At 39.5% G+C, this 22,354-nt stretch overlaps 2 protein-coding genes across 3 annotated transcripts; both read left to right on the forward strand.

The window, feature by feature from the left end:
* Positions 1-714: 714 nt before the first annotated feature.
* On the forward strand, positions 715-1,467 carry noto (notochord homeobox; the record flags this gene model as incomplete). The annotated part of the gene is made up of 3 exons (XM_084044543.1): positions 715-844; positions 963-1,144; positions 1,258-1,467. The coding sequence occupies 3 exons, from the start codon at positions 715-717 to the stop codon at positions 1,465-1,467; spliced, it is 522 nt and encodes a 173-aa protein (XP_083900669.1).
* Positions 1,468-12,920: 11,453 nt separating this feature from the next.
* Positions 12,921-22,354, forward strand: emx1 (empty spiracles homeobox 1). 2 transcript variants are annotated; one of them, XR_014599860.1, is made up of 4 exons: positions 12,921-13,601; positions 17,005-17,192; positions 20,277-21,642; positions 21,717-22,354. XR_014599860.1 is itself a non-coding variant. In XM_084045265.1 (3 exons), the coding sequence occupies exons 1-3, from the start codon at positions 13,238-13,240 to the stop codon at positions 20,442-20,444; spliced, it is 720 nt and encodes a 239-aa protein (XP_083901391.1). In that variant the 5' UTR covers positions 12,921-13,237; the 3' UTR covers positions 20,445-22,354. The 2 variants fall into 2 exon arrangements, 1 of the variants encoding a protein (XP_083901391.1); XM_084045265.1 differs by having other exon boundaries at positions 20,277-22,354.

Here is a 22,354-nt window from a genome sequence, read left to right on the forward strand (position 1 = left end):
GGAGGGGGGGGGGGTCCCCTGGCACAAAATATTTTCAGATCTGTGGCCAAATATGTTCATTTGGGGTCCTTTACATGAAAATGTTTGAGAACCACTGATTTAAACAACATTTAGGAAAGTAGCCCAAATAAGCAATACACTTTAGAAACAAGCCCCAAAAAAAGCAACCCGCAAATGACCAATATTTACAAGCCACTTCACAGAAAAACAAGCCCAAAGTCGCTTATAACAAGCCGACATGGCAACACTGGTTGTCGGGACGTTCGCATCTCTCATCTCTACTACTTAGGAAGACAAAGGAGCGACGGGGGGTCGTTGACACCTCAGTCTCCGGCCGGAGTATAAATAGAGGACTCTTAACCTACTGGGACAGCATTCTACTCCTCGCTTCAGTCGGAGAAACAACTTGCCCACAACGATCTAATTTCTTTTCGTGTTTGGAACTTTATACATTTGGGTGATACCATGCAGGTCCCACACAGACCGATCGGAGCATACGGAGTCCACAATATGCGTAATTACGCACCAGCGGCGCTTTATCCACAGTATCCAGGAACGCCAACGAAGCCTGCAAACGGGAAATCTTTCACAATCGACGCTTTGCTCGCAAAGCCCGAGGACACAAGGAGAAGCAGTCCTACCCACTGCGGGATCAAATATCCACATGCAGCCCCGGTTCTCCCACCGCGGAACCCCAGCCAGATGGGACTACCGATGCCACCTTATCTCTACTCGCCTGGCATGTTGCACCCAGCCATGCAGCATCACCATGCCCATCAGCAGGCATACTCCACTGTCTACTGCTGCCCTCCTTTCACCTATCAGTCAGCATTTTACGCACAAGGTAAATTTGGACATCACTTATATCAATGGTTCTCAAAGTGCCCAAAAAAATGGTTATCTCATATATCTGTGAGTGTGATGATATAATATACTAACGAATGAATCTTTTCCCCTTACAGATTCAATGTCAAAGGTCAGCGTGCATTCGTTCAAGACAAAGGGTGGGAAATCGAAACGAATGCGAACGAGTTTCACCAACGAGCAACTGTCCCGCCTGGAGAAGGAGTTCGCACGGCAACAATACATGGTCGGATCAGAGAGATTTGTCCTGGCCTCTGCTCTGCAGTTAACTGAAGCTCAGGTAAACATCAAATCCACGAGTCAACGGAAAACGCAATGAATGACCCTAAAACGAATGTCCAGAATGATTCATGATTATAGGCCTAACAAAGCTTTCTTTTTTGTAATCCCCAGGTCAAGGTTTGGTTCCAGAACCGACGTATCAAGTGGCGTAAACAGAGCCTGGAGCAGCAGCAGGCCAAGCTGGCCAAACTCGGCCTGGCCGCCCCGCCGAAAAGCCCTGGCTCTCAAGGCCATGGAGACGAGGGTGACGAGGATGAGGCGTTCTCAGACTCATCAGACGTGGATATCGATGTGTCCGATGAGTCCATTGACCACTGTTGACCGAAGCTTCACTGGACTTCTGAAAAATACTTTTTAAAAAATACTCTTTTGCACTGCTGAAAATTGTGTAGTACTATTTAATAGATGTATAGATTTATATTTAAATTATCATAAATGATTTTATTTTACCATGCATTTGCTCTTTTAAGAGTGTACCCACTTTGTATTGTATTTGTATATTTGGATGAAATGTTCAGAAATATATTTTCTAAAATAATTTCCTGCCTTGGGTTTTATTCCATTGATGTACATGCTAAGAATAGAATATGTAAACTAATGCCAATTATCCCAGAGACTTATCCTAAAAGGTAAAGTAAAGGCATTTCAGACATGCCTTTACATTTACCTGATCATATAGTTTCCCTGGGGAAAATGATATAAGATTTAAGGTCTTTAACGTCTAGGTTCGTTTGACCCTTGCCAGGGTCAAAGAACCCTTGCCATGGCCAAAGAATTTTGCTTGTTCAAGCATAACATCTGCAACACATTTTCATGTCCCTCACTCACTGGTTGAGAAATACTGCTATATGGACTGCTTCACTTTAACCACTTAAAACCCCCCATTGACTGGTGTCCCCCGGGGGTATCTAGTAGGACCCCTCATTTGTTTACACCAAATCTCTTGGCCAAAAATAGCCAATGTACAAGCTCACAACGTTTCGCATTGTGATGTGTTGTGAGCTTGTAGATCTGCTATTTTAACCAAATGTTTGCCCCAGAAATATAGGAACACTAAGGTTTGTGTGGTTTAAATATATAGTGATTTGACTTTCCTGTACACAAGTCTGCACTCTGCACGCAGCGGCACACTGCCTATAAAGACATCATTTTGAGTCCCCACTCTACTCCCAGCTCACTCACACTGTAGCCTACTTTGGTCACACCTCAGCGGATTGATTAGGAAGACATGGCGAGACATTTCCTCTGGGGCTCGATCTTAACGCAAAGCCATTTACGTTCAAAACCTGGGACAAGAGACCCGCAGACCCACAGGGGTTCCCCTCCCTCAGATTAAGCTAAGCAAATAAATAACTACCTTGGGATTAGCTGGGATATCTATAGCCAGGGGTGGTAGGGGTCAGTCTGTCTCGGAGGCTAGGGGAGAGGGAAAGCTGCGTCTCACTGTTTAATCTGTTTAAATGGTCAATATGCCTGTTCTAAGTTTATTCCACTGGTTCTCAATGGACGTGGGGCTCGCTGAACGCCTGCCCACCCATGGCAGGTGTGCTATCTGGTACAAGAACAGAGTCTACATTGAAATGTGAGGTCCCCCTCCCCTTCCATGCGGAAAGAGGGACCCATGCTGTCCAATGATGCCTGGCTGACTAGCAGACAGACGGGATAAGAAGAGAGTGGAGAAGCCAGAGCGTGTAGAAGGGATTGGGATGTGGTGATTGGATCCATCAGAGCAGCTAATTGGGGTGGTCAACCTGAAACAACCTGTCTGCCCAGCAGGCAGTTTGATCACATCAACCACTTTCAACCCTGTGTCCCTGTTTTGGGAATTTTAGGTGAACATTTTCAAAAAGCTTTCATAATCTTACAAGTTTTGTTTTTACACATTATTTTTGAATATAGGGCTTAAGTTGTTAACAAAGTGTGACTGACATCCAAGCCCTTTACGATTAACGTTGTGTCAGCAAAGCTTGCGGAATCATCAAGGATCCATGTCATCCCAACCACAGACTGCTTCAGATGATGCTGGTGGAAAATGGCTATACAGTTTCAGAGCCACTGGCAACGGACTGCTAAAACTTCTTTCCTCGTTCAATGAACGATCTGACAAGAACAAAAATAAATCAGCACAAAAGAAAACACCCTCACACCTCCTCCCTCTCCTGTCCTTTTCTTGCACTTTAATATCCCTGAACTGTTCCTAAATAACATACTGTGAAGTTGTGTGCATAAAAGTTAATGTGGCAGCTACTGCTGTTGGTGTATATCTTTTTTTCTTTTTTTTTACTGTTTTATTATTATTATTACCTATGCTGCTGTATTGTCTGAAGGAAGCTGAACAAAAGACGTAAGACTGTACACAAGATATAACAATAAAGCACAACCTTGAATCAGTACAGCAATGGTGTGATGGTAATGCACCAAAAGCTGGATGCCAACCACAGTAAAATAAAAAGAAGTACAGCAATGGTTTTAATCTTTCCAGAATATAAATAAACTCCACACAACTCCACTGAAACAATCTCTATCATTTTTTTTGCAAGATTGCGTAGAGTTTTTTATACCTGTTTTTCTCAGTTGCACCTGACAAAAGTTTATAGTTTGGTGGAATTATGCAGATATTATGTGAACCTTTGATTCTCCAGCTGCTAAATTGTTAATAAACTGCATTATTCACACCTTCAACCTATAACCTAATCTAATTGTTCCTCATATTCCAACATCAATAAAAATGACAATGTTATATTAGTAAATGAACTTGGTATAAAAGTTAGTCTGAGCCTCAGTGAAGAATATAACTGATGTGTTCCAATCAATTCAAGGAGAATCAACCTCTCCAATACAGTACAATCTCCAGTACAGTATTAATTTAACTCTGAGACACTGTACAAATGTAACAAATAGGTCCATTTGGTTACATTTGAACACTCTCAGAGTGGAATTAACACTTAGGATTTCACTGTGTATTCCCACGGCTCTCAAAGCTCTGCCTACCCCTCCATCCCCCACCCCCTGCCCAAAAAAAGCGAACGCTCAAAATAATCAGTTCTTCTGCTCTGCAAAGACAAATCAGCAGAAAAATAAGTCAAGGTTTTTAGATTTCATATCACAAGTATATATTGAATAACATGCTGTTGACCATCATAACAGTCCTTTACCAGGACTGATTCTAAACTTTGATGTCATTTTCCTCTGTTCCACTAATCACATTCTTTGGCTTTGGTGGAGCAGTAATGAATGGGAGATACTATGCTATAAGACAGGCAGAACACGGCCAGTAACAGTATCATCAAAGGGATCAGAGTTTTAATAAAACAGTACCAGCACTGATCTCCTTTCTACCCTTCCTCAGCTCCGTCACCCCCTGCCTACCCTCCCTGATTTGGCTGATTAGGGCTGAGGCTCTTCCGAGGGGGCTTGTGAGTTTGTGTAAGACCCCCAGAGCACCGTCTCTGATGTGAGACCCCCGGTTCTCCTCTCTCCCCGCAGCACAACCCGTAATCCCATTGTAGGACAGAAAGAAGCAGCCAGAGGTCTGGGGGAAAAAAACCTGTAGAGGCCCAGAGAGAGACGGGGGTCACTAACGCTCATCGTTCCAATTAGCGCATAGACGCCCTTATAACCCCTGGAACCATGCCAGCCCATGGTTGCCTAAGTCTCCCTCCAGGGTTTGTATGAGCAAACCCAAGCTGCTTATGGAAAGAAGTGCTGCGTCTTAATTTGACACTTGTTTCCTTGATGTACTAAAATCTTACATTTTTTTCTTTGCCTGTCATGGAATGTCAACAACAGCTTATCAATGGATGTGAGTGACAACATGCCACTTTGTTGGTAGAAAAAAAATCTCAATTTGAGCTTTATGGAGTAAGGAAAAAATCATGACTTAATTCATGAGCATGTAAGCCTACAAATGGGTAATGTTGTACATATTCAGAGTTAGACTAATACTGATTTTACTGTGTCATGTGCAACTTGCAAGCACTGTCCAAACATTCTGTCAACTTAAGGGCTCTAAAATGTTCATATTAGTGCTGCTGAGTGAGACATACTAATACATACAGCCTATACTACCTAGGCTACTGACATGTGCAAAGGGAAGTGCAAGACACATACTTGACAGTATTCTGCAACAGGTTACAGATCATTCATCCACTTTAGTTCCTCAATTACTACTAGCAGAACAGATGCTCTCTCTTAAAAAAAATCTGACCAGCCGTTAACAACAGTTCCTTTTCTAGCCCAGGCCGACATTGAATTGTATGTCCTGGGTAGCAACTAATGCACCCCAAGAAGGTGTGAAAGTTCTCATCGAAGCCCCATAACCGATACTGAGTGCAGTTCATTTGAGCAGCACCATGTTTTAGGGTAGGTCATCGTAAAATCCCCTTTTGCATTTTATTTGCAGAGGCTAGGCCCCCTCTACTCCATCTAATAGTCATTAGCTTCTATTACAACCGTTTGAAGTCTACGTTGTCCTTTGTGTCGCAGTGAAAGGAGTTGCGTTCGAGATGCACAATGACTTGTAACACACGCGGGGACGATCCGTTCTGGAGAACAATCTTTTAAAAGTCCCTGGTTCTGTCGTCAGGAAATGAGGGTTTCTGTTCACAAGGCATTCAGCAAGAGAGAACACCGTGAAGCGAGCCAAATGACTAAATAAAACACTTTTAGGAGGACTGTGTTGTTGTCTCAGTCTGACTGGGACCATATAAGCCTAACATTATGCACCGTTTCTTTTTTACTTCTTTAAAGTGAAACAAAACACTGGAAAATATTACGATATTATTCTAAATAACTCGTGAAATGTAGGCCATATATGTGTTAATGATGAGCAGTGGAAGCGATGGGGGAATTGTCTAAACGAGCCCATTTCTCATGCAGGTGGCACAAACGCAGCGATGTGCTACTTTTCCCATCTCGTTATAATGGGGTGAAAATTTCCAGTTTTTTAAGTGGAACAGATTAGCTGAACACACAAAGCTAATGCGAAACAAAATAGCCAATTAGTTTATTAATGGATGGAGGTGCGAAGGGTCTCAGGGATGTCACGGCCTCTAGTCACAGCTACCGAATGATCAACACGTTTTTTACCGGTGTTTCTATGTTTGCTGTTAGTAACTCGTTCCTTTCAAATTTAAGAGATGACAATGGACTGGGTGAGAAATCCTATTGTAGTCTGATCTGTAGGCTATGTTTCAGTGTATTTAGATTTTATTTGGTTTTCAAACCATCAAACGTGTGGGGTAAATGCTCAATGTAGAAAGATAGGTTGAAGAAGTCCTTCACAATTTGTTATTTGACAAAACGAAATGCAATATTCAAATTCTGTACTCCTGCCTCATCTCATCTGTACCAACTTGACCTAGGCTGAAAATCCTGAAAACGTGTTGCTATTTGTTTCAAAAAGCTTTACACTGACTGACCTGCTCTACATGCAGGCCTATATACTGAAATGTGACATAGATCTGGTCACATATTGCTGTATTTTCAATTGTAGCCTATATAATACATTTCTTAGTTTTAATTGTTTTTATTTATGTTTTTGACACTTGCTTTGACAATATATGAAGCTCCTTTGAATTGAAATTTGAAAAATGAATGAGAGAGAGAGAGAGAGAGAGAGAGAGAGAGAGAGAGAGAGAGAGAGAGAGAGAGAGAGAGAAGAGAGAGAGAGAGAGAGAGCGCGCGCTCAGGATTCAACGTGCTTCACCTCCATTTAACCACTGGGTGGAAGCATTGTGTCAGGAAACAAAATTGAGGACACTGTCAGCTCCAGTTTTGAGCACATTAGAGTTGTAATGGTTGAGCATAGTCATAATTATCCTGGAAACCTCACGAATCTGCCAGCGCGAATTTAATATGCCATATGGTTCTGTGTATTTTACAGTATACTGTAGGGCAGGCGGCGGCAGGCCTATATATATAGTCTATCTATCTATCTATCTATCTATCTATCTATCTATCTATCTATCTGTCTGTCTGTCTGTCTGTCTGTCTGTCTGTCTGTCTGTCTGTCTGTCTGTCTATATATATATATACGCTGCTAGGAACAGGTAAAGAATGATATAATGTTGTTGTTGTTGATGATGATGATGAAGATGTTGATGATGGTGTATAACTACGCACTTTATGCCAGCACTTTATATCATAGCACTTTTCTGGACAGAGCTTTTATTTTGTCTGATAACGGTGCACGAACAAGCACTTTATGCCAGCACTTTATATCGAAGCACTTTCTGGATGTAGCCTTTATTTTTATTTTTTATTGTCTTTCTATACTTGCACAAGAGCGCCCAGGTTTCTGTTTATGCAATGATGTCCCACGTCCTGTTGTCCTGTACTGTCTGTATGTTTTAAACTACTACTACCTCTTTGCTGTAAACCCAATTGCCCTTTTGGGACACTAATAAAGACCTTGAACCTTGAACACATATATATATATATATATATATATATATATATATATATATATATATATATATATATATATATAAGAAAAAAATGTTTTATTTTATCTTTTTCTTTCTAGTTCACTTTAAATATTGTGCTTTCATAGATTCCACCTTAGGGAAGCACTTTCGCGCTGGGCGCTTGACAGAAGAGACAAGCAAATAAACAGCACCACACAAAATAAACGTTTTTTAATATTTCTGTAAATTTGAATACCCAAAATTAACTTGTTACATCCCCACAGATGTCCATATTAGCCTATATTTCCTGTTCACAAGTACATGGTTGCAGTATGGGCATAGTCCTCTGGGGTGGAGGGACATGGGGAGGAAAAAGAAAAGAGAAAAATATAGCTGCAAGCAGCGATAATACGGGGCCAGGAGAGAGAAAGAGAAATGATAATTCCTTTAACAGGTCAGTTCATGAAAGTCCTTGCGGTCTTGTTTCCAATGAGGGCCTGTGAGCAATTAGGGGTTAAGAGTCTTGCTTGTGTCGATGACAAAATTCATCGACACATTTGCTGACCTGGCCTGGAATCGTACCTGGGGCAACCAGAGCCTCTGGCTCCCTAGGCGGGCTCACAAACCACTCAGCTATGGCCGCCCCTGAGAGAGAGAGAGAGAGAGAGAGAGAGAGAGAGAGAGAGAGAGAGAGAGAGAGAGAGAGAGAGAGAGAGAGAGAGAGAGAGAGAGAGAGAGAGAGAGAGAGAGAGAGAGAGAGAGAGAGAGAGAGAGAGAGAGAGAGAGAGAGAGGAAACGGAATAGATTGAAGATAGAAACGGAATAGATTGAAGAGACAGAGAGAGAGACATGGAAACGGAATAGATTGAAGAGAAAGACATGGAGACGGAATAGATTGAAGAGAGAGAGAGAGCCATGGAAACGGAATAGATTGAGTCATGTTTTTTTGCAATTCAACTTAAATGAGTGTGCATCAAGTGAGGCTTGAACCAGCAACCTTGCGGTCGTGAGGCACTCTTAGGTAGCTGCAACACTACCTATAGTGCTATTATAGCTTTGTCCAGGCTGATGTTGTCTGTTGAGGATCACAAACGCTTGCCTTCTGTCATGACCCAAGCCCCTGTTTCACTAACACTAAGATCACTCGTTCACAAACCATTTACCAATGAAGAAATTGTACATCTCCTCAGAAGCAAAACTAGTGAAAGTAGCCGATCTACAAGCTCACAAACCATTAAAAGTTGTCAGATTGTACATCGGCTATTTTCACAATGAAGTATGTTATACATTGAAAAAACATACTCTCATTGCTATCTGAAAAGTTGTGAGATTGTAGATCAGCTGTATGTAAAAAACACTCAATTAAGTATTTCATAAATCTTTAACAATTGCAGATGTATTCATTGATAGTCATGTTGTGTGAAATGCAACTTAGATGAAGTCTGCACCAAGTGAGGCTTGAACTGGTGACCTTCAGGTTGTGGGGCACACATTTAAGCGAGAAGCCACCAACAGACAAGAACTTGTGAAAGGAGATCACACAGATGATACAGTTTCACGCAAATAGCTGAAAAATCCTGGGTTTAAGTGTTTTTCAAACTGCTCAAGATTGCGGACAATCTAAGGGCGGTGCTTACTGGTCAACGTGATAGATGTGTTCCTCATTAGTCAAGGCACATGTGTAAGCAGGTCTAATGGCTGTCGGCCAAACGAGGCATGACTTTTGCCTTTTCAAAAAATTGCTATAGCGCCCCCGTTTGACCAATTGGAGTAAGATTGGTTTCAGTGATACTTGGAATGGCCCTTTACATTTCTGCAAAGTTTCAAAGAATGGTAAGTCTGCATGTATGTGTTAGGGGCAGATGAATAATTGTCATAAAACTGCAATATTCATTGGCTCATTAAAGCTTCATTTTTTCACTTATGGAAAATATTTTGCAAACGTTTTTTGGTATAGGTCCAAAGTTCATGTGTAAAAAGTTTCGTGCAGATTACTCAAAAATCCCAGGAGGAGATAGGTTTTAACTGTTTTTCATATAATTCGAAATGGTGGGAGATCTAAAGGTCAGAGGTCAAAAGTCAGAGGGTGAAAGTTGTTAGGCATGAGGAGACGCATGTGTGCATAGAAGTTTCATGGCTGTAGGTGAAACAGGGCATGAGTTGTACCTGTTCAAAGTTGGCATTTTCAACTGAGTGCTATAGCGCCACCTTTTGACGAAAGATTGTGAGATTTATTTTTTGATCGTTTTTCATGACCATCTATCATATGGCCGAGTTTCATAAAAAGCGTATGCACGGTTCAGCCAGAACTGGCAAAAACGGCAGAAGAAGAAGAAGAAATGGAATAATGCGAATAACAATACGGGTCCATGCTGGAAGCCTGGCCCCGTAAATATTTAAGTTTGTCTTTCTCTGATGCTGTAAACAGTGGTTCCCAAACAGTGCAGGGGTCCATTTTCATGGGTCGCGACTCGCCAGTAAACATCCCCTTTAGTTTTTTTCATTTCATTTCCTACAAAAAATCTAAAATGTTCAATTAAAAACTAATTCTGACATTTTTGAAGATAATTTCATAAATAAATGCCAAAAATCTAAGAAATTCCATAAATTCGAAAACAAATGTTTAAGAAGTAGTGAAAATAGCTATAAAAAAAAGTTTGGGAACCACTGCTATAAACAGTAAACAACCCTTGAAATAAAAATATTGTAAAAAAAAAATAAAACAAAACATTGTTGCACAGGTAGAGGGGTATAGCTATACCTATACCGCTACTATAGGCATTGTTTCTTATCTGCTCTCAGTAAATCTCTGTGCCCTGGGGTCAAATTAAACTACATCCGGAAGAACTGTAGACTGACTGCATTTGCCTTGTTTTGTCAACGCCAGGCGGCCTGGCCATCTATTAACCTGCTCTGATCAGGGTCAGTGGATACGGGCCATGAGCCTGGCTTTCCTTATTACACTTTTGCGTTGCATTTTCACGGGCCTCGATCACCGTTAAAATTCCTGGCGCTGCATGAGTGGGTGTGTCACGTACAATTTCCCACGTCTCATTCCACGTTTTGTGACAGATGCGACGCAGCGACAAGACAAAACATCAGCTTCATATTAAATGTCTCCCCATTGTGCGTATAGCACATATATATATATATATATATATATTATATATATATATATATATATATATATATATATATATATATATATATATATATAGAGAGAGAGAGAGAGAGAGAGAGAGAGAGAGAGAGAGAGATAGATAGATATGGTTTGTGTGTGTGCAGTTGGAGAGGTGATTGCATACAGAGCCTACCTATTATACATACTTATTACATTGGTGTAGGCTATATTTTGGGTTAGCTGGGAATATTTTTTAAAACAAATCACTAGGCTGACTGAGTTTAGGTACTGTGATATTATTTATATTGTATGAAGGAAGTGTTCTCATTTAAGTCAATGATTCTAGGAAGAAGGCGAAACATTAAAAGGCTATTAAGGCCTATTAGCCTACTCAGCATTACAATCGGTCGTTTATGCAGTCGCTGGACATTATAATAGGCCAGGCTATTGTAGGTCTACTCGGCAATAAACCGACAAAAAATATAGACTATATTTTCGACTATAGAAATAAGCCATTTCCAGCTCACAACACACATGGGGTTCTAACCTGCATGTAAAGGACGACGCGACTGCGTTTAGGAGACTAAACACCTAATCAACAACTTGTTGTAGCTCATAATTTCCATCGGTAATGATTTTCTAATGCACCCTCTGCACAAGCGGGTAAATTAAGAGGATAATTATTAACTTGGGCACTGCACCATGAAAGCTAAACACCAAGGAATAAAAGGGAGATGCCGGCTTTAAATGAAAATTAAGCAGCCTGTTTAAACTGTTGTTTTCTCCCAGGCCAAGGTGGTGGCAACATTTTTTTCCTATTCTTTTAGAAAAAGCTAATTTCACTTAATTTGAGTCAACAGGGGTCTTACATCAATAAGCCTTTGGGAAGGAAAAAAACAGCATTTTTGGATTAGCCTTCACCTGAAAAAGAATGAATACATGAATAGCAGTCTTATCCTCCCTGCACGTCTGAAAAGCAATAGATGTGTTTAGCTATAATCTATCTCCAGCACATTCCCCGGTTGAGGTGAAGCTATAGATGTCTTCTCGACACCATAAACCAGGTTAAATTCAATAAAGTTTTAATCTGAAGTCATAGCCAATTATTAACGCCTGCCATGTATCATAATGTATTCATAATTTAAAGGAATTATTTTTGATGAGATGACCCTTTACTTGCTGCAAACTTGCCTAACCCTATATATATATATATATATATATATATATATATATATATATATATATATATATATATATATATATATATATATATATATATATATATATATATATATATATATATATATATATATATATATATATATATGCGCCTATAGTAGAAGTTAAACAAATATACTGTTAAAACAACAGAACTATCTAGGTCAACGACATGTATTTAATGTAGAGTAGCCTACACCGTGAGTTCGAAATCGGTTGGTGTTTTTATCTCATTTTTAAACTCTGATATTAACAGCCTATACTTTTTTTATTTGTTTATTTTTTATCTCCGTGTGCCTGAAGACAGCCAAGTTTGAATTACCGTCATGACACTCTTTGATGCACTCCCTCTTTGCGGTTCACTTCGTTAAGCTAATAGGCCTATTAGCCAACAACAGTGTGTGTGTCAGAGAATGGTTTCAAAGTAAGCATGATGCATAAATAAAATCAATAATATTCCTGAATTATATCCATACGTTTTTGAAGGTCTGAAAAAAGTGTCTATACAATATGGAGCGAAAGCAGCCATGTAGGATAATAACTATTAATACCTAATATCAACTAATAATAACTTGAACATAACGCCTGTTAACTCATGAGAATATACTGTAAATTAGGCTATAGTATGTGACACACAAATCCAGATTTTCCCTTGCAGGTTGACTCTCGATTGTCATAATATTATGCCATTATTATGAGCCATAACTAGGCCTAATCGCGCGCGCGCGCCTGCACACACACACACACACACACACACACACACACACACACACACACACACACACACACACACACACACACACACACACACACACACACACACACACACACACACACACACACACACACACACACACACACACACACACTCAGAGAACCAGGTACTTGAGAGGGGAAGTCATTGGCAGGTGTATCATCCAATCAACTCGCTTGCTCAGCGCCTCGTCAAGACAAAGTGTTGCTTGGGGTCCGAGGCGCGCTGCACACACCAGTACACTATAGATATTCTACACACACCAGTAGGCTACACATATTCTGCACACACCAGTACACTACACGTATTCCTCAGAGCGCGCACCGCACGCACGCACACACACAGACAGACAGACAGACAGACAGACAGACAGACAGATTCCATCCATGGACCAGGGCGATTAAAGGCACAACCAACTGAGATGATAGCGACGACTTTTTTAAAAATAAAACATTGATTGGACACAAAACACACACGCTTCCTAAACGGTCAACATGTTTCATTGACACACGGCGTTCTGAAAGAGGACATCAATTTCATATAACACGGTCTTTGGGGGATTTCTTGCGTCTTTTAAAGTGTTTTGCCATCATGTTTTCGTCCGCGGGGAAACGGTGCTTCACGATCGAGTCGTTGGTGGCCAAAGAGAACCCGCTGAACATGGAGGAGCCGATCCGTCCGACGGCTCTGAGCTACTCGAGCCCCTCCACGGACCCCTCCTCCTTCATGAACACTTATCAGGGGGGTCCGCCGGGGAGATCGCTGTACCACAGCCCGGAGCTGGTGTTCCCGGAGACGGTGAACCATCATCACGCCCTGTCCTCCATGGCACCGCACCAGCTGGGGAGCTCACATCTACAGCACCCGCACTTCTTTGGCACGCAGCACCCACGAGATGCGCTCAACTTCTACCCGTGGGTCTTAAGGAATAGGTTTTTCGGGCATAGATTCCAAGGTGAAAAAAAACCCGTGGGGATTAACCACTTAAACCTCGTATGGGTAACCGGAGTCCCTCAGGGCTCAATACTAGTGTATTTTGTGTTTTCTGTTATTGTTGTGGGGAAAGCTTTAGCTGAATGTGAGCTTGTCGATCTGCTGTTTTCACCGAAAGCTTTCCCCACAATACCGATGCTGGGGTTTAAGTGGTTAAGTAGGCCTGTGTGTGTGTGTGTGTGTGTGTGTGTGTGTGTGTGTGTGTGTGTGTGTGTGTGTGTGTGTGTGTGTGTGTGTGTGTGTGTGTGTGTGTGTGTGTGTGTCTGTGTCTGTGTTGAAAGAAAAGAACATTAAAGGGATATTTCACTTTCAAATAAAATAAACATTAAAACATATATATAAAAAATAAATGAAAAAAGTAATTGAAAAATTCCATTCCTTCTAATGCGTGAGGGGGCCCGTGATTTTTCCATTACCTTTTCATTTTTTTTTATATTTTGTTTTAATGTTTCTTTTATTTGAAAGTGAAATATCCCATTAAGAGCGTATATATAAAATAACTAACACATATTTTGTTTAATTAAATGCCAAATAAAGTTTGGCTTTTGGATTTGACTCACCCTAAACTAAGTAAAGCATACATGATTAGAACATGCTTGCAAACATTCGACAATTAAGGTCTAATATTTCTACAATTGCTACAAATTGCTACAACACCTGTATATCCAGTCATTTTGGGGCATAACAAGAAGTTGATGGGTAAATTAAGTCTGATAATGATGTACCATGCACGTTCACATAATACTTTATACTTCACGACAATTTTTCAAATATTCTATTTTTAACATTTTTAACAAAATAGCCAATTTTACATCGAGGTGCCCAGATGTCCCTAGTGCCCACCTATCGTGTATCCTCTTAAATTAGGCTAACAAAACATTTCATGGCCACATTATTTACATCCCTATGATGACAATTGTATATAGCTGGACGATAAACAATAGCCACAGGTGCATAAGGCAGGCTAACAAATGTCCCCTGTAGAGGAGATGGGCTAGTCATAGATTGCCTGGAATATTTCCACTTTCCATTTGGCCGTGGGCTACACTTTGGTGAAGCCACAGCAAGGATCTGATAAGCACCGTTGTTGAAGTTTCTTCATACAGAGAAACTCGCCCAAGGTGACCATTTGGTTGTATAGCCCAGTGGTTCTCAACCTTTTTCATGCCAAGGACCTCCAAAATGATATGTATTTGGCTGCGGACCCCATCTCAAAAATATTTTGTGCCAGCTGAGCCAGGGATGTTACAAAAATAGCAGATCTACAAGCTCATAGCGCAGCACTCGGTGCCGCGCTATGAGCTTGTATATCTGCTATTTTTGAATAGCCAAAGTATTATTACTTTAACCAAAGTAATGGTTAAAGTGGTTAAAAGGATTGTGACGCTAAGACCCCTGGGGGTCCCCGGACCCCACTTTGAGAACCAATGGCATATCCTATGTCTTGCAATACAACTGTTGTATAGCTTATCTTTGAATGAGAAATAAGATATGATTAGCCCTATTTCCTATAACATTCTCATGAAAAGTGGATGACCATGGTTGAAGAAATGGTAACGGGTTTATTTATAAATATGGTATTATTTGCAAACGATTTTTATTTATATATCAGGAATTTGACGCGTTATATAATAAATTCAATACACAATCTTTGTGCAGATATTTAGACTATGCGTTTCTGACGCTGAAAATGTCAACGATATGCCCATAATACTACAGGCAAATGTGCATTAGGTGTATATTTAGGTAGCCTAATTGGTCTTATTAAGCATTTACTGCAAGGGTATACAATTTCAAAGTTACCTATTTGTCTCGTCTGCACATATCAGCCAAGTTGTACCATTGTATTATGAATGATTTCATAGACATAAGAACTGAAGTATAATAAAATAATGAACATGGTCTATGATGAATATCAATAGTGTAGCATTTTGTGTCGGGGCACAAGTGGAGTTGAGTTAAATGAATGATAAGGGAAGGGATTGTAATTTGGGGCCCACTTCGTTTCCGAATGACAGCTCAGGCGGCCCTTTGTTGCACAGAATTAACGTTTTATAGGCTACTCTGCACAAAACATACAATCTCTAAGACCACTGTTTCCCAAACAGTGGGTGGGGACCCATGTTTGGGTCGCGGACCAATTTTTATGGGTCGCAAGTAAAACGTGTCCTGCTTTTATTCCGTTTCCTACATTTAAAAACAAAAATATTTTTAAACAAAGTTTAAAAAAAAAGTTTTCATCAATTAAAAGCAATTCCAACATTTTTCAAAAGTATTTCATACATAAAATGAAAGAAATCTAATAATTTTCATGAATATAAAATAAAAACATTTAAGAATAATTTATCTTTGGGTCTCGCGCTAAAAAGTTTGGGAACCACTGATCTGGACTCTACAAAATAATTCAACATCATGGCCTAACCTTGCATATAAAAAGACATTGTGACAGTTAACTTATAGATCACAAGAAAGTTGTTATTTTCCAACTTGTAAATTGTAATTTCTAATAACATTTTCATAGGCTATGGCACGCAATGGGGGCTCTCACTAATTATGGTGGGAAACCCAGGAACAATAAGGCTTCCGACTGCCACTGGATAATAGAGCCATATTTACTAGCCCAGTGGGTATATGCCTTCCAAAGACTTTTTAAAAGTTGCCCTGTGGGCTATACAAACATAATCGGCCTACCTATACTCTAATACCCTGTCTCTGCGCTTTTCCACTCGGCTAAACACCCTCTTTTGTTTGTTCAAGTTGTTAAGCTGATCAAAGATCCTAACAGTGATGGAAGAGGTACTCACATGTTTTACTTGAGTAAAAGTATCAATACTGCAATAGATATACTCTGTTACAAGTCCCGTATTCAAAATGTAGCCTACTTAAGCAAAAGTACAAAAGTATTGGCATCAAAATATACTTAAAGAAAGTACCAAAAGTAGAAGTACTCATTGTGCAGAATGTTCCAAGTTGTTCCAAGTTAAAAATGCATAAAAAATCTTTTGAAAATAGCAGATCTACAAGGTCACAATGCATCACATCACCACATATTGTGAGCTTGTAGATTGGCTATTTTCAAACGGCTGAAATATATAGGGCCGAAGACAGTGGTTAGAGTATGTTTTGTAATAATAATCAAAATCTACAAAGTAACTAGTAACTAAAGTTTTCATTTAATTGTAGTGGAGTAAAAGTAGCCTACAACATTTGCCTCTGAGATGTAGTAGAAATGAAAGTACTGACTAATGGAAATACTCTCTCTAGTAAAGTAAAAAATACCTCAAAATTGTAAGTACATTACTTGAGTAAATTTAGTTACTTTACACCACTCCTAATACTCTCTTTTTCTTTTTGCCCCTGTAAAGGGACCGACGTTTCCCCAGACAACCTGCTCCTGCACGGCGGCCCGTTCGCCCGCAAGCCCAAGCGCATCAGGACGGCCTTCTCTCCGTCTCAGCTGCTGCGGCTGGAGAGGGCCTTCGAGAAGAACCACTACGTGGTCGGGGCAGAGCGCAAGCAGCTCGCCAACACTTTAACTTTATCCGAGACACAGGTAAGATGTATGACAATCAATGATGTTCATTAAAAAATGTGTACAGTACTTTTTCATAGACTTGGTTGCTTGTTTCTCTCGCAAAACCTGGCAACACTGCCACTGGTCTATTAGTATTAGTACCAATAGATAGACCAGTGGCAGTGTTGCCATGTTTTGCGAGAGAAACAAGCAACCAGCGCCCTTTATGCATTATTTGAAGATAGCCGATACAAGCTCACAATTGTGAGCTTGTAGATCTGCTATTTCCCCCCAAAAAAACATATTGAAGAAAATGTTGGAATATATATATTTTTTTTACATTTGAAAAAATCTTGTATGGGGGTCCCTGGTATAAAATATTTTCAGATGGGGGTGGTCTGCAGACAATATTCATTTGGGGGTCCTTGACATGACAATGTTTGAAAAACACTGATTTAAACAACATTAGGAAGCCCAAATAAGCAACTACACTTTAGAAACAAGCCCCCAAAAACGCAACACGCAATTATAGTAGCCTACCAATATTTACAAGCAACTTCACTGAAAAACAAGCCAAAAGTCGCTTATAATAAGCGGACATGGCAACACGCGAGGCACAGTAGATAACTTATTCCTAAACGTAACCTTACCTCAGTAAAACGGTGCCAAAACCTAACCTTATTCCCAAACATAACCGCAGTCAAACAAATGCAAGAAAGAACCGCTGGTCCGTGGAAAGAAATATAAAATAAAATAGCAGACCTACAAGCTCACAACATATCCAATCTGGGTTAGTGGTGATATTAACTATTTTGCTATATTAACTATTTTAATTTGTCTGGGGAGTGGGACACCCTGCCTGGAACCCCCTCAAGGACCCCACTTTGAGAACCACTGCTATAGGTAGGGCCAACGCAGAGGTGCTGTTTTAAATGCGCGCAGGTGCACAATCAAATACAGCCTCGTAAAACGTTTTTTAATTACTTGCTATGAACCACTTATCAGTTTAACTTGCTTAACTGGCCAGAGGTTTGTTTTTAAACGAATTCAAAGCACCACAGAACCAACAACATTTATTATTATTATTGGCAGCAGCCTATTATATTATTATTATCATAATTTTTGAATTATTATTGGTAGTCTACTATTATCATAGTATTATTATTTATATAATTATATATAATATCATTAAAGGCTACTATTGTAATGTATTCAGCTGTTATTACTTGTGCTAGATAGATAAGTATGATTAGCATATGTACTGCCTATTGATTTTTTTATCGTTTATAACCATTTATATGTATTACTTTATTAATAATTTAAATGAATGATTCTTTAAAATGTACAGAGGGGTCTAAAGAGCATTGAAAGAGATTAGATGTGTGCACTTAGTTAAAATAGCTATTAAATAACCTAAAACCTGAAGTTATCAGAAAAAAACAGTTTACAATGTGATATTTGTATCTCACTGTAATGCATAAACGTTGTATTGACAATTGATATGCAGTTGATCCAATTAATAGGCTACTGAATTGTACTAATTTGCCCTCAAATATGACATATATTCAACAAATTAAAGAGGACTTCTTAAATGTTATTCTGTCCATTTATTGAATACATGCTAAAAGAGGTCTTAGTGCCAAGGTGTGTAAATATTATTGATGCCAAAGTTTAATGAGTCCACACTATCCAGATGTCAATTAAGCCTAATAGGCAATAAAAAGATGGGCAAATGATGCTTGAGAGTTTGACATGTTTTCATTATCAAATAAGAAAGAATATAATTTAACACTGACTGCATTATGCAAATTACAATGTGTCAAGTGAGTCGAATTTTAATTAGCTAGTCACACATTGTGTGTTTCTTATTGAGTGCATAATAAGGCAGAAAACAAAGACAATGTGCCTGAAAGGGCAGAAGCCAACAATATCAATACATTAGGCTATGTATTATGATATTGTCAGTAGATCATATTTTTTAATAAGATGACATTGATAATTTAGCTATTTGGCTGCATGGTGCCCGGATGCAGGGCAAGGACAGAGGTGGAAGCTTTCTTTCTTATTTTTTTGCCATGCCATATTAGACATAGAGGTGTAAGAGGGGAGAGATACAGTGTTATTTTTTCATCAGGCCCAGGGATCCATTAATCTGTCACAACATCTAAAGCTATATAGACAGCATTAGTGGAAATGGAGATGTCACAGGATCTAATGAAACTGCCCCTAAAGAACCTGAGCAGTACAGTAAAAATCTTTAGTGTTCATTTATCCATTTGTACACTCCCAGAGTTAAATTAAAACTCTGGATTTTATTGTGTAAACCTGACTGAGTGCTGGTCAGACTTATCAAATGGCACAAAAATAATATAGATACCGCTGTAACTGAGGAGCAAATAAAAAATAAAAATGTCAATGGTGTTAGTCTACATGACATCAAAATACAGGATATCATATTACCAAACACACAGCTAAACTGTCCATCATTATGTTTTATTCATTTCTATTCTAATAATTTAGTTGCCTAGTAGCAGTGGAAATTATTACATAGTCATTGCGGCAAATACTGTATCTTTTAGTTACATTTTGGACATTTTATCTCATGCTGTTATTCAAAGTGCTTACAATTGTTCAGTTCAGTGTTTGCTAAAGGAAATGTCATCAGCATATTGCTGATGGATATATGTATCTTAATTTGTTTCCTGTCCTATTTGCAAGTAGACGAAGCCTGTGAAGTTGCATTTGATCTATTTTTTTAAATTCCTAAAGCCCAATTTGTTTTCAACATACAACAAAGAAATGTCCTATTGACCTCACCCAGAAGAAGGATTCAAATCAAATCTAAAAAAATAATTAATCAATTAAAACAATCTGGGGATAGATTATTGTGCAAATCGACTCAGTGGCCTGTTTTTCAGTGTTCAGTGCATCTTGATTTAAGATAAGTGTCATGCTTGATTACTCTGATGAAGATCCAAAATCTAAGTGTTAGTTCTGAAATGAAGGTGATGCTTTGCAAGAGCAATGGGATTTAGCTTGTTTGTCTTTCTCTACAGCAGAAGTGGCCCTTTAAATATAGCAATTATATTTTAAAATGGTTTGGTTGGTTTGTATTTCCACCAGGTGAAGGTGTGGTTCCAGAACAGGAGGACCAAGTACAAGCGACAGAAGCTGGAAGAGGAAGGACCCGACAATCAGCAGAAGAAGAAAGGGAACCATCACATCAACAGATGGCGTATCGCCACCAAGCAGGGCAGCTCAGAGGACATTGATGTTACCTCAGAGGACTAAAGCAACAACAACCACCCATAAACCCTCCTCAATTCAACCTTCTACAATGCTACTACCCCTATACTATACCCTGAAACCCCTTCTGAAGCAAACAGAGGACCAAACCCTATTTATTGTGTAATATTATTAGCCCCATTAGAAGAAGAAACGGGGACATGAGTATGTGATCACCATCGCCTGTCTCTTCATTGAGGTTCAGCACTAAGTATGTGAAACGGAGGGGAAAATACATTATCTTATGGCACTTGCATCAATCCTGCACATCTCCCACAATGCTCTTTGGTGTGTGACTGAAAGTCTTTCAGACTTAATCTCTAACAATACGGTTTGTTTGTTCTGTTTTTATTTTTATATATTGTGCACCGTTTAATTACAAAGTTTGCCTGTGTGACAGATTTTTTTATTTGATTGAATTTGAATTTTAGAACCTTCCTATGCCATCCACACGTCATCCCCTATGCCCAACTTGACACCTCAGATTTTATTCAAATTCAAACTTCAAACTTCAAATCTCAACAATATTGTGAAATTAATTTATTTTGAATCATATCCACTTCCAAGTAACTCTGCCATGCTGGGATATGGTCACAAACAGGACATGAATGAACTCGTGGAATGAATTGTAACACTGATACACAGATTCTGCCCTTATGGTGACCACAGATATTCCATTGCTCCAAGACACTTCCTGATGAGGATTCTCCAGACCAGTATCCAACCACAGAAAGATAGATTGTTCATTAACAGTTGTGCATGACTCCCTGGGACAGATAAAGACACTGATAGAGAGCCCCCTGGTGTTAAGAGGAAGCTATTTCATATTTTAAAAATAATAATAAAATAATAGAATTCATGTCAACAAAAGAACAAAGCAATGTTAACAACATACCATACAAGCTAGTGCATATAGACCACTGTTTGGGAAAAAAGAACAACCGAGGTGTTTATGTCATGACTCAATTCATTTATATTACAGCCAAGAATGTTATTAATGCTGTCTTAAGCATAATGGGCAAAAGAACAACCACAGTGAATTATGTTGGTTGAAAAAATGCTGCTTAGAGATGTCATTAATACAAACACACACAGGGCAGAAGTCTTTACAGATGAAAGATGCGTCTACTGGTGAAGTGTGTGCGTGTGTGTGTGTGTGTGTGTGTGTGTGTGTGTGTGTGTGTGTGTGTGTGTGTGTGTGTGTGTGTGTGTGTGTGTGTGTGTGTGTGTGTGTGTGTGTGTGTGTGCGCGCGCGCGGGTGTGCGCGGGTGTGGGGAGCTGTTGATCACAGGCCTCCTATTCTTCATTTGTTGAAAGTTTGCAGATTTAATTGAAAACCATGTAGTATAAAACATATATGAAAAAACTAATTTCAAGCAAAACAAATAAAAAATTAAAGGAAATGTGTGATAACAAAACAAAACAAAAAAATGGTTTAGGAATAATAAAAAAAAATCAAAAGGGAAATTATGCTTAAAGTTTTTCTCATAGGAGACGTAATGTTTTCGTATGTCACTCGAGTGCTCTTGATATGACATGTCAACAACACTGAGGAGAGAGAATCAGGAAATGGGGGCTTTGGGCAGGTGTCAGGTGCATTACCTAGAGTAGTGGACTCTTCACTTCCAAGGGAAAGGGGGAACGCAAGCTAATTCTCAGCCTTGGGGGTGGGGGATGACCTAAAAAAAAAAAAAAAGGCGAAAGTAGTTAACTATTGTTTGGAGGCGAGGGACTCCTTTTCACAGAGCGCCTCAGTAATCGCCTGTCATGAGAAAACGGAAGGAATGTCTGCTTTAATGCCCCCCTCCCCCGAGGCTTGAGGCACGACCCCTGATGTCTGACCTTGACATCTTTGTTTGGTAAGCTAAGCTAAGAGGCCACAGGGACAGTGAGGAAAAGGGGTAAAAACAGTCCGG

This window comes from Gymnoscopelus microlampas (assembly GCF_963454915.1).
Source record: "Gymnoscopelus microlampas genome assembly, chromosome: 20".
Lineage (NCBI taxonomy): Eukaryota > Metazoa > Chordata > Actinopteri > Myctophiformes > Myctophidae > Gymnoscopelus > Gymnoscopelus microlampas.